The sequence below is a fragment of the Fringilla coelebs genome (genome assembly GCF_963513975.1).
Source record: "Fringilla coelebs genome assembly, chromosome: 2".
In the NCBI taxonomy this organism is placed as follows: domain Eukaryota; kingdom Metazoa; phylum Chordata; class Aves; order Passeriformes; family Fringillidae; genus Fringilla; species Fringilla coelebs.
Window position 1 is genome coordinate 41453755 of NC_140029.1, and position 18526 is coordinate 41472280.

Below are 18526 nucleotides of genomic sequence, written 5' to 3' on the forward strand. Positions count from 1 at the left end.
CATTAAAGAAGGGACGTTTTGCAGAGGTGAAAGAAAGCTGGTTTTTGGAGATAAAAACTTAAAAAAGATTGAAGAAAAACTTGTCTCAAAGAAAAGCAGAACTGATAGGGAAGGAAGAACAAATGAGGATTTGTATGCACGAAGTGCAAAGACTCTGCCTTTGTGCAGGGGAGCACTGTGTTGTTGTAGGGCCCTTTCTCAGTGTCTCTTGCTTCATGCTCTGCACTATCAAAGCTCAAGCTAATTATTTTTTAATTCTGTAGTAGTTTGCTGTCGAAGTGCAGTGGGTTTTTCAAATGGATTATAGTATCCTGTTACTTAAGTTTGTTAATTTAAAATACGCTTTGCTTTTTTTTGTAGAATTGGAAGGGTGTAATTTCTAGAGAGGTCTGTCCTGATTGTGGTATTTCTGATGATGTATGAAGGTCATTGATGGTACATTTTTAGGTGATGGAAAACCAGGCAATGCTAAAGGCAGTTCTGGAAACAGATATTTGTGAAGTTATGGCTATGGGATGTGAATTGTTGGGTGCATGCAGCCAGGTAAAGTGCCAGGTGTTGAGTCCATGAAGGTAGAATGAGCAGGGATCAGTAGTGTGGAAAAGGAGGTATAGAGTGTTGTAGATGGCAAAGCCAGTATGACTCAGTAATGTCATGCTCTTGTTAAGGAAATGGCACCTTGGGATTTATGACTAGTATTATATATGGCAGTACAAGTAAAATAATACTCCTGTTATGTTTTGTGCATGTAAGGTCTCAGCTGAAATAATGTTTCATTTTTGTGCCCTTCAAAAAATGTATAGACCAGCTTCATACTCCAGTATAGGTAGTCAGGAACATTCAGGTGTCCAGGGCAGGGCGGCAAAATAGAAAGCTATCTGCAACTTAAAAGAGAAGTTTATTTGAGAGACTTCTTTATTACTTTTATTTGTTTTTCTCTCATGTCTGGAGGACTTCAAGTATGAAGGGACCTTATACACAGGAATGAACTGGTCTAGGGGCACTTGGGGATGTAATGGATTGAAATTGCACCAAAGGACATAAACTTGAACTTCAGAGGAAAAAAATTATAATGGCAAGGGTAGCTTGTCCCTGGAATACATTTTCAAGGGTGTTGAAATTTCTGTTTAGCTTAAACATGGAGCAGAACCCATTTAACTTATGCCAGGAACATTTTTACGTTTAAATTGATTCTTAATTGGGGAAGAGGATGCAACTTTCACAGTCCCTTCATCTCACTTTTTCTTGTACTCAAGAGAGGCTGAAGAACCTTTGGGTGTTCTCTGTCTGGCTCTGGTGTGGCTGTGTGCACAGGTGTGCATGTAATAAATGTGACAGTGGTGACTGGAGTTGGTGCAGCAGTTTGTCCTGTTGTCATGCGTGAAGTGTGTGCTCACAGTCTTAACAAAGTGTGCCTCTGAAGAGTAGTGGGGAGTCCCAGGGAGGGTGAACTATCTGAGTTTTAAAAGGCAGGTAAAAAGGTTGTGGCAGTGCTAGGCTGGCTCCAGCAGATGTCTGAACTCTTGGGCCAGTTACATGCCCTGCTGAGAAGGCTTTCCTTGGGTTCTCTGTATCATCAGTGAGAAAGGGGCACACTATCAGATTGTGGTTCACTTAGAATTGGGCTTTTCACCTGGTTGTTTTTCTTCAGTTATACAGAGCAGTACTTCTGAAAGTAGATGGAGGATGAAACTAAGCCTTAGTGAACCAGTTGGAAAAAGAAACACTTGGGGACTATTTTGGAATGCTTTGGGGTTTTTTTCTTAAATCAGTAGTACTGTGTAATTCTCCAGAAGAGTCTCTGTGGCTCAGTGTTACAGCTGGTCTGAAAGCTTCTCTCAAAGAAGAGATACTTTTACTGGCTATATTTCTCCATAATTTTCTACAGTATCTTATCCTTCTTTCTCTTTCCTTTAGAATATTTTTTTAAATATTCCCTTTGCAATTCAGCTTATGACATGTTCATTTGTTGCAAGAATGTTTGAGACAACTTTAATGAAATGTCTTACTGCCTCCTCTTTTTTTGCAGACCAGAAATAATTATATCTTTTCCCTACCTTGAAAACTTAAGAAATTAAATGAGGAACATGTTTTGTTAAGGTTTGATATAGTTTTTGTATATCTAGTAAGCATGGTCATCTTCTTATTTTAAAAACTGAGAAATTGAATAGAAGAGGTTTTCCAGAAATAAGTTAAATCTTTTAGGACATTTTATTTTCATTATTCTTTCAATCTCTTTGCAGATGTATTTGTCAGGCCTTAAATCAGAAGATTTCTGTTTTGGTCACTCACCAGTTGCAATATCTCCGTGCTGCACATCAGATTCTAATTTTAAAGGATGTAAGTGATTTCAGTGTCTATACTTACGCTTTTAAATTATCCTTTTTAATATAAGAATGGGAAAAAAATGTCAGATTTTAATTTTTCGTTTGTAAATATATTTTCTGTCTACTTATGACTACGTATGGTTTTTAAGTTTTACAGTTATTAATAAGTTGATTTTTCTTGGAGTACCTTCCGTGAAAAATCTGTTTCTGAATTTTATCATGCATGTAACTAATCTTGCATTAATAGTACTTATTTCTTCAAACACTTTGTCTGGTTTTGATATAAAGTTTAAGCCTTCCCTTGCATCAAATTTAATATACTCTGAGACTGTGTTAATGTTTTGCTTTTGTTCTTGTTTCTTACACTTCCGTGTGAATTAAGAACTGTGTTAATTTTGCAACAAATCAATTTTGAAATTAAGGCTGAGAAATAGTCTCAGATGCCTTTGAGAATGAGCATGCCTTCAGTACAGCTGGTTCCTTCCCATCTTCATTGTACCAGATACTGAGAGGCAGAGGAGAAATGCAAGGACTGCAGTTGGGGCTTTTTTTCCTGCTTTTTTGGGGTTTTTTTAAGGCTGAGTAGTGAAATATTTGAAATTACTTTTGATGCATCACAATGGTGCAAAAAAGGGCACTGTCCCTCTTTTTCTTTCCATTCAGATTGCTTTAAAAGTTTCAGTAGCTCTTGAGAAATGAGTTTGTGGTAAAGCTGAAAGGAATACGGACATGGTCAGTGTTGCTTCTTGTAAGGTTCTATGAGGATCAGAAAATGGAGATGGTGTTTACCCCTGGGATGGAGCAATATAAAAAGACTGATGGTTTGTGTGTGTGGTTTAACAGATTGTCCTAAAGCTGCATGGCTTGACATGTCCCACAGCTTCTCCAGGGAAGTGATTCTCCCCTGGCTGTAACTGGGGCTGTTCTCATCCTGCTTGCTTGTTGGCCCTGTTAGCTGCTGCAAGGTGACTGGTCAGAGCTTAAAGAGTTTGTTTCTGCTCCTCTAAGTGAGGAACTCATAGAGGCTTCAGCTCAGTTACTGCAGTGGGATGTGTGTCCAGCAACTGCAGAACCCCAGAGGTAGTAGCAAGGACAGGTAAGAAAAATGTGCTTTATGGAAAGTATATAATGAAGTTTGTATTGATTGTAGGGTAAAATGGTGGGGAAAGGTACCTACGCAGAGTTCCTGAGATCTGGCATCGACTTTGCTTCCCTTTTGAAAAAAGATGAGGAGGTGGTAGAGCAGCCATCAGTTCCAGGTACCCCCAACCTGAAGTCTGCCCGGAACCGAACCTTCTCGGAGTCCTCTGTCTTGTCCCAGGATTCATCAATCCACTCACAGAAAGATGGAGCCGTGGAACAGCCTCCTGTGAGTGCTCAGAGCAGAGAGGTGTCTTGATTCTTGTCTGGCTGGTTTTGAACTTAAATTCTGGAATGGGCTTTCCCTGCAGCATTGGGATTTCAGGGATTACTGAATTGCATTATCAGGTGAGAGCTCGCCTGTGGAGAACCTGCCTGGCTGTGCTTGGCTGGCAGCTCACAGCTCAGTGTGGTGCTGTTCAAACCCAGCAGAGTCAGTCTGTGCAGTTCAGCATCAGCTCTGCTGGGTGCTGGGAGAATTCCTCGTGCAAATCCAGAGCCACCACACCATGATTCTTTCAGCCTGTCCTCTGACAGCAGTGCTTTAAAGGGCCAGTCCCACTGTGTTGGGTGTGTTGTGCAGTGTTGAACTGAAATGAACACTTTCCCTGAAGTCCTGAGCTCTGGGAAGTGCATGTAGAAGCTGTGGCTTTATGCAAAGTCTGTGTTTGCATAGCTGGCATCAACATACCCATAAACATACCCACATGATCTTGAGCTGGCCCTGCGGGGGTGATCCTGGGACACTGCTGCCTTGCTCTCTCCTGCCCTTTTGTTGGTGAAAACAGAAGGCTTTGTAGGGTGCCAGTGTGACTTCCAGGTGCCATCTTATCTCTTGGCCTGCCCAATGCAAAAGCAGCCCTGAATTTCTGTGCCAGAGGTTGACTTCTGCTGGTGTGTTTGCTTTTACAGCAAGCAGTGCAGACTCCCTGTAACCCTGCTAGGCTTGTGCTAGCACTGCGTCCATGGAACAAGCATTCCCTCTATGCTGTGGGTATATATTATCTCTATTTCCTCTCTATGATGAAAAGCAGTGAGATTAAAAAAAAAAAAAAAGCTACAGACTTTTTTAATGCCTTTTTGAGGAATTAATTGGTTTTATGCTCCAAATTGGTTTTATGCTCCAAAGCAGTAAACTTACATTATTAATGCCCCCGTGGCAATTCCAGTCTTAAATTCTCTTACATTTGTGGAGGTGTACCAAACTTCTTGGCAGCATTAAGGCTGTTGGATGGGGAATGGGGAGAAGTGGGAAGGAAGGTGTGGTGGCTGGAGAAACAAAAAGCAAAGATAGGCTTCTCACCTTTTATGGATGAGGTTGGATCTCTCTTTTCATGTCCATCAGGTCTCTTTATTCCACTGCTCTTCTACAGCCATGCCTTGTGGCAACAAAATCAACTGTTACATGTCCACTGAACTGACACTAGTTTTTATATTGCATATACTGTAAAAATAAAAAAAGCTCCTGATTTTATTAGTTTGTACAGTTCTATTACCTTCTTTATGCCTGTATCATTTTTTCCTTCTCTGTTGTTTAGTGTTCCCCATCCATTGGTTGCTTATTATGACTTCCCATTAGTAATTTTACTTATTTTCCCTATTAATGGATGCTTTGTTCGTATTTACAAGGAGATGATGAGAACTTTATTGATCATTTGTAAGTCTTGGGTATAGGTTGGTTGATTATGGTACATATGTGTAGAAGAGTATTTAATTTAAATGCTTTTCTGGAAAGGAAAGGTTGCCTATATTTGCATTCTGAAAACAGTCTTCCCTGATTAAAGGCCTTGATTTCTGGAGCTGTTGTGGGTGAATGTAGTATATAAGAAAAGAAGAACCCACATAGTGGTAAGAGTAAATATTTCTGGCTATATATGAAGTTGTGGTATATTTGGTGAGCCAATGCCAAATAAAATCCTTGAAGTGTTGCTTTGCAGAGTAGATTTTTCAGTATTAGTGCACTGAGACTAATTTTTTTTGTTATAGCTGTAGTTCGATATTTCAAAGTTTTTGTATGCATAATCACTTTATCTCCTTGTTTAATTGTTTGCTAATTCTGAACCATGACTTTCAAGTAGCTTAGTCTGAATCTGCAGCTACAAGGTTGATGGATTTATTCTATGGACTTTCTTTCAGGGTGAAAATGCACTGGCTGCAGTGCCAGAGGAGAGTCGCCATGAGGGAAAAATAAACTTTAAAGTTTACAGAAAATACTTCAGTGCAGGAGCAAACTACTTTGTCATTTTTATACTCTTATTATTTAATATTTTGGCACAGGTAAGTTGTTGGAAGCCACAAATAATATTGAATGTATTTTGGGTTTGTGAGATCTTTTTCCCCTCTATTTTTTTTTTTTAAATACAGTGCCTACTTGGTGCTGTAATGTTTAGTCTAAAATGTTTGGGTGTATAATTTTGTTGCGTACCCAAGTGTCAGCATGGAATTTTTGGTACAGCATTGAGAGGTCTTGCACTGATCCTTATTCCAGCAATTTTAATACATCACTAAAATAATTATTTTGGTGACAGCATGGCGTGAAAATGATAAGCCGGTGTACTTTGTTTAGAAAGAGAAGAAAATCATAAGGTATATAAAAGTGTTATAAAACAGTCTGAGTGTTTCCAGTTGAGGAGGGTAAAGAGATGTACCGGGTGTGGGAGGACAGAGCCTGGCAGAAGTGTGCAAAGAGCAGCTCACCTGTTGGTAAGTGCAGGTCATGTGAAAAGTTTAGGTGGAGGGTCACTGTTGAGCAGAATGAGAAAGTAAGGAAGAGCATAGGCAAATATTTTGTGTGATGCAGACTGTAGCAGGTATGTAAATGATTTTTTAAACAAAGTTATTTACAAACTTACTGAAAGCAATGGTGAGCTGAGGAAGCTGAGTGAGGATACCTTTCGTGAACCTTTTTCTCTGTTTCTTGATGAGAAAGCTCAAATTCATTTCATGGAAATTATTTTTCTTGGCTGTAAAAAAATAGTCTATATATTTTAACATCTTCTTTCTTGTCCTTGAATTGAGTCTGTTGGAAAGATAGGTAAGCATGATCAGATCTCTGTAGTAGACTGCCCACAACTTCAAATTCATGTGAACAGAAGTATATTTTGAGATAATAACCCTGCTACATGTCTGTAGTCACCTTTTGTCACAGAAGGAAGGTGGCAGAAGGAGTTTTTCCCTCCCTCTCCTCTCTCATCTTCCTTCAACCCTGTTTCTGGTAATTATCTCCTGTAAACACAAATTTCTGGACTGGTAACATCAGAAAGTTTGTTAATCAAAAAGCATTTTGGAATATCTCTTGTAGCAAATTTAGGAACTGAGAAAATGAGTTCTTTAATGTTCAATTAACATACATTAGGAAGAGCTACTATATTTTGTTTGCTAAAGTGTATTGCTTTCCTTTAGTTTGCTAACATGTAAGGTAATTTAAGGTAACTTCTTTCTTTGTAGAGCACCTTCTAATGTGCTTGGCAAATTGCTGCTGGTCTTGAAAGACTGGATGGCATACTTTTCTGAATATGTGATGTTTTCCCAGAGAGCTTGAAAGAATAGCAAGGAAATTTAATTTTCGGATTTTTTTTTAATTTTGTGAGATGATTCTTGTATTTGCTTCTTTTGTTCAAGGTGGCCTATGTGCTCCAGGACTGGTGGCTTTCTTACTGGTAAGTTGGTGATAAAAAGTGGCTGGTTGTTTCTGCCTTTTCAGTCAAGTGCTGTTTGTTAAGTTGAAAAGGGATGGAACCTACTCTAGAATAGTTGAGATCTTCCACTTCTTTTTTGGAGGAAAAAAATTTAAACCTTATGCTAAGTGTGGGCTGTAATTGCATCTGTTCATGTTGAGACGCATGACAGCATCAATACGTGAGATCTTTTGAACTAAAGATTTCAACTAAAGAATTGAATCTAGAAACAGCTAAATGCACTTATTTGATGATGCTTATCTTCTGTGTGCATTTCCACAGGGCAAATCATCAAGAAAAGTTGAATCTCACAACAAATGGAAATAATGGAACAAATGAGCCTGATCATCTAGAACTTAGCTTTTATTTGGGAATTTATGCAGGTAATTGCGCATGCACGTGTGTGTGTGTGTGTGTGTGTGTGTGTGTGTGTTTGTGTCTAAAAACTATTTTTTAGCTGATAGAGATTTTTGAGAGGTGCAGAGCAATGTGTGGAGAAATGTGATTTTTAGCAGTAACTGAGCAATGTCTTAACAGATCAAAAGCCTGAGTCTTGCTTTCTGATTAAATAGATTGCAATAAGTAAAATAAATCTGACAGAAGAAACAGGTTGAATGCAGAGTCTTTAATTGCTTTGGCTGGATTTTGGAAAGTAAATCAGGAATTGAGTATCTGAAAAGTCAGTCACATTAAGGTTGTGGTTATTGTCTATATATTAGTAAGTAATTGAGCTAAATCTTCAGTCATTATATGGATGGCAAGAGGGATTAGAAATGGATCTTTGTTCTGTGCTGTTCTAAAACTTGGCATGGCTAGATTTCTTCTGAAGTGCCATAGCAAAAGAACAAGCTTTTAAAAGGCATCCTAGATGGGTATGCAAAGCAGGTTGTTAAAAAACATTTCAATATATTTCAATAGGTAGCATTATGCTTCTGAATATTCAGAAAAGGGCGTTGATCCTTGCATTCAGGCATCCAAACATCTTGAAAAACTGCTCTGAGATGCAGTAAAAATTGCCACAGAAGAATCATGTGCATGCTCTCAGATTCTGCTATTTAACACTCCTAGTGATGTATGGTTTTGTATGGCATGGTAATTTCTTCATGGAGATGTAAATGACTGGTGTGAGAAAACAGGTGGAATGCCAGAGGAATATGCATTGAATGTATTCAGAAACATCTCCATGGGTGAGAGAAGAGGTGCAGGATTTTTTGTTTAGTTTGTTTTCTGGAATCCACGTGATCTAAGTGGCTGACAGAAAACATTGTGTTTGGCCTGGAAAGCAGCAGTTTAGGAGCCAGATGAACTTGGCTCTTATTTTCTCTGTGTAATGTCTTGTTTCCTGAACCGTTCCCGTGGACTGCACAGTGTGATTAAATGTGGCAAATTTCACTTTCTCTGACCAGGTAGCCTAAACCACATTAGTGAAAATTTTATCCTTTAAGGAATATTTTGCTCCAGATAGCAGAACAACAAAAGCTACCTTTATATTGAAACTTTTAGATGACTTAGGGAGATATTTGCAACGGTTGAACAGACAGCATTGACTTATCTACACAAAATTGTAAGTGAAGTTGACAAAGTTATAAAAAGGTAGTACATTTTACATGAAATACCTAATAATCCACCTTACCTTTTACTATAATCTCTTAAACAGTATAAAATAATTTATCATTTTTATTCCTGATTCTCAGTGTTTGAAAAAATAAACCCACTGTTGTAGTTCCTTCTTAGTCCTTGTTCCTTCTATGAAATAAAGATTTTGAGGAGTAAAATTTTTGTTAATAGGGAACACTGCTGGCCAGAACTGAGGTACCAATTCCACACCTCTTCTATAAGACAAACATGCTAAGGGCCCTTGTCTCTCTCATACTGAGGTTCTGAGCTCATGAACAGGGAAAGCAGAGACAGACTAAGTGAAGGACTTGGAAGCATGTCTTGTTTCTCCCTCTTGAGCCATTAGGTTTCTTCTGGTGTTTTGTTCTGGGAGGGTCATACCAACAGCTTCCAGCTGCTTCCAGGCCTGAGTAAAGTTGGGCAGAAATGTGGGGTTTCCAGGATGTGGTCCCTCTCCTCCCAGCTCCCAGAGACTGCTTTTAGGAACAGGCTGTGCCACAGCCTCCTGCTTTGTGCCTCTCTGGCTCCCTTTTTGCATGACCCAGCTTTCCTGTTTGGCTGTGTGGAGTTATTCTTGGAAAACTTGTCTTCTCCTACCTGGCCTGGAACACAGCAGCTGGGACAAGGCAAAAAAACTCTCACCCCAGCCACTATCTTTTTCTTAAAAACAGCACCTCACAGAATGTGAGCAATAAACTGCAAGAAGGCAAATGAAATAGTGATGATACCTTTATTTATTCCCTGGGAGGATACAGAAGGAAGCAGGATGGGATAGCTAAACCATGTCACATAATTTAAAACCTCCCTCTTACCCACTATTACTATAGCTGTTCCTGAATTGTGTATGATTTTAACCTGTCCTGAGAATAGGCAAGGTTTTCTGCTGATAGCTGGGGTCTAACTTCAGCATGTCCTCAAGACCTGAGGTAGCTCTGCTGATTTTCTGAAGCAGAGCACGTGGAGCCTGAAAGCTCTGCTAAATGTAAGGTTTAGGCCTTCACTGTTCACTCTTACTGGCAGGGAATTTGAGCAGCCACATTGGAGATTATGCACAGCAAACAGAGCAACAGCAATCTCATTATTTATTTCAGATTTTTGCCCCGTAGCACCCTTGCCTTGTAAGCAGAGTTGTGCCCAGAAGAGAAACAAAGAGTCTGCGCACCAGTTCCCTAGAAGGGCTGTTTGTTCTCATGGCATAAGGAGTGCATCTTACATAGTGTGAAAGACACATAATTTAAAGGATTTGGTGTGTTTTACGAGGGGAAGAATGGCATGAGTGTTTTGGGCTGATTGGGAGTAACTCAAGGTTGTGTCTAAGTAGCCATGTATGTATTACTTGTTTAATACCTGCTGGCAAGTGTTGAATCTTCACAGTGACCTGTGCAAGCCACAATTATACACGGCACTGCAAAATGAATTTTTTAGTAACACTGTTATGCAGAAAGTTTCAATATGCATTTATCTCATGGGTTAACAGACATTTCCTACATTTCTATGAAGTACCAGTTCTTTCAAACAGAAAGAGAGAAATGGATTAAATTGATTCTGTGATAATAACTGAAGCTAGTGACAAATGTATCTGTGTTCTGCACTCAGTCTGAGTCCCCCTAGGCTTAAGTTTGGATTCTTGTTATATGCAGAAGTCCAGAGAATTTGGTTTTAGTGCAATTTTATTTTTAACTTCTTTTTCTTTTGAAAGATCCAGATCTTTTTGGAGGCTCTATTCATGTTTTGGTTTTTATTTCAGGTTTAACAGTGGCTACAATACTATTTGGCATAATAAGAAGTCTTCTGGTGTTTCAAGTTCTTGTCAATTCTGGTCAGAATTTGCACAACAAAATGTTTCAATCCATTTTGAAGGCCCCTGTCTTGTTTTTTGACAGAAATCCTATAGGTAAGTTTATTGTAATAATAATAAAAAAAACAACCTCAATATTTAATGTATCTCCTTGATTGTGCAAATTGTACCATTTCTGGACAATTACAATTTGATGGTATTTTTGCGCTTCTGTTGGGTTCTCTTGCTTTTTTTACTTAGACTTTCTAAATCTAAATTTTTACTTAAGCACTTCAAATTTAACAGTGTAGTCCTTTTCAATTTCAAACTCAGACTGCTTATTGATGGTTCATCTTACTGTCTTTAAATGCAGCTTACAGAACAATGAATTAGCTGTAGCTTTGGTGTTGTACATGGACCTGCATTTGCACTGCTGTTCAGATGCAGTTTCACAGGGAGTCTCCTGGATGCTGAGTGTGTGTGAATGCATTTTGTAAAACTGTCATCCACATCCTTCTGTTCTTCAAAAGAAAGGAGAGAGAAGCTGGAGCAGAGTGGAGTGGGAAAGTGGGTGGTACTGATTGACTAGCCAAAGGTTTGTCTTTTCCATGAGAACCAGAAACCTGATGGTCTTCACTCCCGTGGAAAAAAATGGATTTGTTCTCATTGCACCAGGAGGCATTTAATTGTAAGGATATAAGGATGGCTTTATTGTTTCAGAGAAAGTAGTAGTAGTATTTTCAGGAAATAGATACTTCTGTGGAGAAAAGATTCATGCCCATGATATGATGTATGAAATGTGTACGATTTAATCTTAAAGAACACCCCTACCACTGCAGAAAGTTTGGGATGTGTTACATGGCCTGCTTGTACTGTGAGTGTTTGGAAATGTAAATTCAAGGCCACTGCAAAGGTTTAGAAGGGAAGCTCAGGAAATGGGAGCTAGTGAGAGCACATGCATGAGAAGAAATCCTAGTGCTGATGTGTCAGGGGTTTTCCTCTTCTCTCTCGTGTGTGTATGCGCAGCAAACGCAGTAACTTCATTTTTTGAGGGAATGCATAGAGGTCTTGTAAGAATGCCCATAAATCTGGTTCATAATAACGAACCAAGAACTGGAGAGAAAACATCAGCAACAATGTAGAGTAACACCAGTTTGCTTTGTAACACTGTGAAGCACTAATTAGCAGGGCATTGTAAAACTGACATTCTTTAAATCTGCTTGTCGCTGGTATTTACACACTGTTGTGACTTGGATGTGTGTTTCTGTTAATCAACAGATATTTTACAATAGAGGATTAACTTCAGGATGCATACATGTATTTCTTTCCCTTCATCTTTCTTCTGGTCAGGGTGGCATGCAAAAGTACTGCTGTTCTGATCTCTGCATTATTTGAAAAAGGAAAAAAGAGAAGAAAAAAGATGACACACGAGACAATGTTCTCCTTCAGAATTGCAGCATTTAGCAGTTCTGAAATCTGTTTGTAGTATCTGTATTTCATTGTCTGATTTACCTGGGTTTTTTACTGTTTATTTATCTTTTAGATCTTCACATGCTATTTCTTGCATTGAGGTGGGCTGTTTTTTTTTCCCCTATCTTTTTTTTTTTAATACGCCTATGAAAGACATTCTAAAAAGAAATTGAAGTTATTAAATGTGCTTTTTTCTAGCTTGTGATTGTAATAGCTGCACCAAACTATTAGTTATCATATCCCATATTAGCAAAACTGATATTGCAATGTCAGATCTGTCATTTAAGCATCCAGCCTGTTTTCAGTGTTAGTGTGAGGCCTCTTCAGCAAGAAGCCGTTGCTGAACTGAATTTTGCTGTTTTATTTATCAAAAAAGAATCAGTAATTAAAAAATGCCACAGCTAGTATTTTTAACACATGGTGATCTGTGTTCCAGAGTTGAGTAGGTAACTTAAATAAGCAGACATCCCAAGCTCTTGGTAGTTCTTACTGGGGAAGCAGAGTAGCGAGGAGCATCGGGGAGTCGACATTAGGAAATGGAAATGCGTGGTGAATCATGACATGTCTGTCAGCTCCCAACAGTGTAGATCCAATCAGTCTTGGTGAATAAATGAGATGACTTATTTCTAAAAAAACTGTGCTTTGTGAATCAGTTTAGGCATGAGCCCAAGATCTCTCTTTACAGATTGCATTAGCAATATATGGGGAGGGGTAGGTTGTAAAGGGAATAGTAACTAGCATTTTATCCAGGTGATAGAAGAATGTCAATGTATTTTTGGAACCTGGATTACATAGCAGAGAGAGAAAAGGAATAAAAGGACCCCTCTCCTGTCTCCCTTTCCTGCCAAAAATATTTGTACGTACACAGGTTTCACCTTTCAATTCAGCATAGGTCTAACAAGAGTTAAACATTACTGCATGTTTTGCAGTGGAAGAACCTTATTAATAAATTACTGTCTCTCTCTTTCCTTCTTAAAAGTTTAGCCTAACCCTACTGAGCTGATAATCCCAAGTGACCAAAGTGCATTGTCTTACCCAGCGTGCAGAAAAAATTGCCATTTATTTATGACTGAAATTCCAGTTTATCAGCAGGTGTCTCTACTACATCACATACACAGGTGTTGTGAAAGCCAGATGGGTAGCTGAAGTGTTAGTATTTTGGGTTTTATTACATCTGACTAGTCTGCATTTGGTCATAGAAGTTTTGGGTTTTTTTTGTGTGTGTAGAATTTGGCTCTCTGGAAACTTCCTTTGCTCTTCTACCCATATCCCAGTAAGGGAATGACATGAATGTCAACGTATCTGTAAAGTAGGAAGATGTGGACGTTTTCTGTTTCACAGTGAATGCTTTATATGTTGCTCTTCACATGTCACTTGCAGGAATAAAAAGGGGTTGATTCCTGTGCATGTCTAGCACAAGAGGGCAGCATGATCTGTTTTATCCCAGTCGAGCATTACAGAGGCTTCTTAGAAGGATAACAAAATTCATCTGTTGTGTTTTTAGAGATGATATTTGAGGAGTAAATTTTCAACCTCTCCACTGAGCAATAGTACTGTGGTTCCATTCAGTTGTCTTAATTGTCTGCAAGAATAGTATTTTCTCCTGATCTTTTACACAATAAGCTTTTCAGCTTCATGTAGTGCTGAGTTCAGGAACTTTTTTCCTTTTGGAAACAGTGGCAAAAAAGTCAGATAACCCTCTAGTGTCAGAAGACTCCCACCAGGGTGACCTTCTTCAGCCATTATTTATTTTAATTTTTTTTCAAGATGTTTGTAACACTTCAAAACAGATTTGTTATAAAGCTATGTGAAAGGGACCTGGACTTCAGCAGCAAAGACTTCATTCAGGACTTGCCTCTTTTGAAATGAGTTTCTTATTGAATAGTTCAGATGATCCTACTTTTGACAAGCTTCAGGATTTGATTCAAGATTACTTGCTTAGCCTGTAAATGAATTGTTCTTTTCTGGGATTTAGGGACAGAGATTAGAGAAGTGATGCTAATGTGTAACTGCATAATTTTCAGTTATGGTGGTTCTAGTGTAAATTCTGCGTAATTTTGAATTGCATTGAATTTAGGAAGCTGAAACCTGCTGCTGCTTTGCTGATGGGTGCTGTAAGAAGGAATGGATGATACGCATTAATTTATTCAGATAAAATAGAAATCTCTTCCTCTTCTAGAGAACCTACCTGAAATTTAAATTGAACCAGAATCACTACAGAAGTGCAGCTTTTTCTTTTTTTTTTCCCAAATTGTATCTCTCCAAACTTTTGGTTCTGACAGTTATAGGGGGAAAATAAATATTTTGGCAGACTTGGCAGCATTTCTGGCCTTCTTAGAAATGGGAGGTACTGAATTGTATGATGTTTGTCCTTGACGTGTTAAATTAACAGATTTTTTTTTTCCCCCCACAAATGCATTGTGGAAACATTAAGTAAACGTTGATCCCTTTGGATACTTACCTAGACTTGGAGATTTGACCAGGTTATAGAGAGAAATACTCTTTTTTTGGTTTGGGCAGCCAGAAATGACATGCTGAACTGATAGCTAATAGCAGCGCATGAAAGCAAACTCCAAATAGAAAAAGATTAAAATGTGAAAGAAAGCAGTTGTTATAATGAAGTTTGTTTTTCTTTAAGGCATAAGGATTTTAATTATGGTGTTCATAAGTCAACTGCTGAAACGCTTATAATTTGACAGAGAAAGTTTCTTTATGGGATTAAAAGCATGTTCATCAATGCACAAACGACTATCTGCATTTTATCTGACAGAAGTGTCAAATGGGCAATGTTGTTACAGTGTTTCAACCATATAATATTTGCAACGAATATGGTATTTCAGCAGTCTGAAAATTGCAATGCTGATAATGAGGTTGTTAAATTATACTTTATCAGATGGATAGTGAAACTGCTCTAGTTAGTGTACATTAATGTATGCTTGTTCACACAAGTGATTCTGCTGAACAAGTAGCATGTTTAAACAAGAAATACTGGTCTTAAACTGTGTGATTTACAGTAGGTGGTGTTTTGGCATATCATGCAGTTAACAAGGCAGAGCTTCATGTTAAGGTACTTCGTTTGTAGTCTCATTCGTCAGTGATATAAATATTCAGTAGCAATGCCAGGAAATGTATTGTATTCCTATTTGACTCAATGACTCAATTGCTTTCTTTATTTCTTTTTTTTTTTTTTTTGGAAACAAGATCTGTCCTATCTTTCTGATGCAGTTTTCAGATATATCCTTGTGGTCAAGATGAATTCTGCAGGGTTGTGTAAAACTGTACCAGCTCTTTTGACAGCTTTCATGTTCTCTTAAGCTAATACAAAAAATACATTGTCCTTAAAGCAGCAGAGGCTTTGTTTTAGACTCTCTGTGCCAAGCTCTAAAGGGCATTCACATGTGCACAGGTTTGTTAGTTTATGTTGAAAAAGAAGTCCCTATAGGACAGCCTTTTGTTGTAAAATAAAAACACAGATTCTCTCTTCCGTGTTGGTAATCACTTGCATTTGTTGTTATTAAGATGGCAACACAATGGGTTCCATCAATCATCAAGATCCTTAACAACCACACAACGTTGTAAATATTATGTTTGGGTGTTTGAGTGGAACAGCTCGTCACTGAAGTAGGTGTGGTAATTAAAACCTGTTAGGTTGCTACATGTGTTAAAGAAAAAACCCTTTAATGTTTTTTTCATATAACAATGGCGATATGTACTTTAAATCTTATCAGGGCGTGATTATTAAATGATATTTTATGGGAGTTGCTCATTTACTGTTAGTATTATCATGGCTTTGTTAAGAGTTTAAATAGTCTTATGCTTCCATGTGTTTTATCACCATTATGATTCTGTCAAGAGCTGTACGAAGGTGATTGCTGTAGGAGTAGTCTTTAAAGTCAGTAAATGGCACTCTGGAGTTATGTTTACATTTATTATCTATTAGTGTAACTCGATTCAACTCTATCCTGTTCTTTTCTGCAATAATAATTGAATGAAACTTGGCCATAAACCGATGAGACAAGCCCATTACATTTTCAGTTCACCGAGTCAGAGCTCACCCCGTTTATGCCTACTATGGGAGATAAAATTAAAAGCTTTACGGAAAAGCTGTTTGTAGGAGGGGATGAGACATTATTTGACAGGGAAATAGCGTGAAGCTTGCACTGACAGCCACTTCCAAGTGCAGCTTCTTGCTTCCCTGGCACAAGATTCCGCGTCCCTTCGTAGGGATTTTCGATCTTCTTCACATTAAGATCCCCTGGTGGGGAAAACAGCCTGCTGTGAAACTCATTTCTGACCATATGCTGACCTGCCCAGATACTGCAAAGTCTAGTGTTTTCATTTACTGAAGCAGCTACAGAGAGAGCTGCTCTCGCCCCACCTCAGCCGAGCAAAAAGGAGGCATGGAATGTCGAGCAAAACAGGGAAGCCTAATTAAAAATACTGGCTTTAGAAGACTGCACAGAAGCTGTTCAGAGACATCCCTTTCCTGCAAGTGTAGCTGGAAAATAAAAACGAAATTTTGTTTTAGTCTTGCATAGCTGGCATGCTGTTTCGGGGAGATTTGTGGCAATGGGGAACTAAATGTTGGTTGGAGACACTTGAAAACAGAGGGAGAGACTGCTGTAATATTGATGAAAAACTGCAAGGGGCTTAAAAAGAGTGCCCAACTGAGGTGATGCAGCTACAAATAAGCTTTTAGAGGTAATCCAAAATGGAGATTTTTTTTTTTGTTCTTTTTTTTTTGATTGTTTTGATAATAACTATTTTAAATCTGTAACCTCTTTTTGCTATTTTTAATCTGGTTATAAATTGTGGAATGCTGCTACGACTGGAGGATAGTGAGGACTGGTGGATAGTGAGGACTGGAGGTGCCACATGGATAGAATGTCCTCTCTTGCTGTTCATGGATGCCTATTTTGGATGGGAAATGCACATCTCTGAGAAATGAGGAAAAAACTTATCAAAACTCACTTCGTTCAACCTTGGAACAAGGCATAAGCATTTCCAAAAATAAATTACTTTGGAGAAGAGCTGGGCAGGGATGATGACTAGCCAGGTGGTGAGACCACCTCTAGGGAATGTGGGCAAGGCAGTCCAGCTCTTCTCCCCTGCTGATTCAGTGTGAGCTTTGAACATGTGGGTCCCCCAACCCCGGGTGACAGCCACGCACGCTGGGCTCTTGGCTGTGCCATAGCCTTCCACTGCTGTCCCTTATGGACACACAGACACAGTCAGACCACTCTGGTGTTTGCAGAAAAACTAGCCTGCTTTGATGGGGTCTTTTGGGTTTTTTTTGTTTAATCTGAGTAGCTGGAAATTAAAATGAAACAAGCACTATCACAGTGCAAGCTCATTTCATTAGCACTGTTCTGCTTTATGCTGCTCAGAATTCTTTCTCCCAGACGGTCCTAGGTAATCTGCACTGCAGCATCTGGGTGAATTAATTAGTTGAGGTTTCTTTCTTTTTTTTCTTTTTTTCAGATTGCCAGCATCTTGCAGATTATGCAACAAGTGAAGATTAGTTTGTGCCTGTGGTGATCTTGTAGAGTGTTTGGAAACAAAAGGCACTTCTCGATCCAAAATTAAAATTTTAGTTTAGAAAAGAATGGCTGTTGTATGTGAATCTGCCTGTTTTGGCAATCCAGACTAAAGCCCGAAGAATAGAAATAACAGCAGAAGCAGAGATATTGAATCAAACTTGACTTCAGTGTGTTGTTCGGTTTAAAAAGTGCAAACTTAAAGTAATTTACAAATAGCACAATACAGCATTGCTTGCTGTCTTCCGCCCTGTCTAACCCAGATAATTTTTTTTTCCTTCATCAAAATCATTAGGGACTTTGTCTGGGGCTTTTTGTTGTGTATTCAGGCGAACACGTGTGCAGAACCTCCTTCAGGTTTTGATTTTTGATGTCATTTTATGGAAGATAGTGTTACATTTGGAGAGGGCAACATTATTCCAAGCTGTATATGTTGATAGCTACCAGCCTTAAGAGAGCTTTTCAAAGCATTCTGAAATAGCATCAAGCATATGAAGAACATTTTTTTGTTTGTTTGTTTGTTTGTTTTATTACTTAGTGGACAATAGTCCTGTAATTAGAGTGGTAGTATGTAATGGACAGTAATTATTGCTTGTGGCTATACCGACCTTGAGGCAGGTAGCTTGAAACTGGAAACTGCACGTTCATTTTTGTTTGGGGTTTGTTTTAATGTTCATTTCAATTTGGGCTCTTGTTGAACATTTTCTTACATGGTTCTTTTTTGCATACTTAGTTACCATAGCTTTTGACTCCAGCTTGAGCAGAATATTTAGTTGTGGTGGTCCCAAAGGAGGTTGTAGAGTGAGGAGGTTTCTGAAAAGTCTGTATAGGCTTGGGCTGCCTTAACTGTGACTCACCTAGTGACAGGTAGGAAGTTGTATTCACAGAGCCAGCAGGCAAAGCAAGCTGCTGCATGGCAGAAAGGTGGCAGAGTCTTCATTCTCAGCTGTTTGATTCAGAGTGTAGAGTGCCTTTTGTGCT

The 18526-nt window shown here is 38.7% G+C and overlaps 1 protein-coding gene across 1 annotated transcript in view; it reads left to right on the forward strand.

Moving 5' to 3' along the window:
• Positions 1-18526, forward strand: part of ABCC4 (ATP binding cassette subfamily C member 4 (PEL blood group)) — a 140005-nt gene that overhangs the window by 41686 nt on the left and 79793 nt on the right. Inside the window, exons 14-19 of the mRNA XM_084201258.1 lie at positions 2244-2340; positions 3478-3696; positions 5604-5744; positions 7089-7126; positions 7427-7527; positions 10509-10655. Of these exons, the coding sequence (XP_084057384.1) occupies positions 2244-2340; positions 3478-3696; positions 5604-5744; positions 7089-7126; positions 7427-7527; positions 10509-10655 (743 nt within the window). The remainder of the gene's footprint in view (positions 1-2243; positions 2341-3477; positions 3697-5603; positions 5745-7088; positions 7127-7426; positions 7528-10508; positions 10656-18526) is intronic.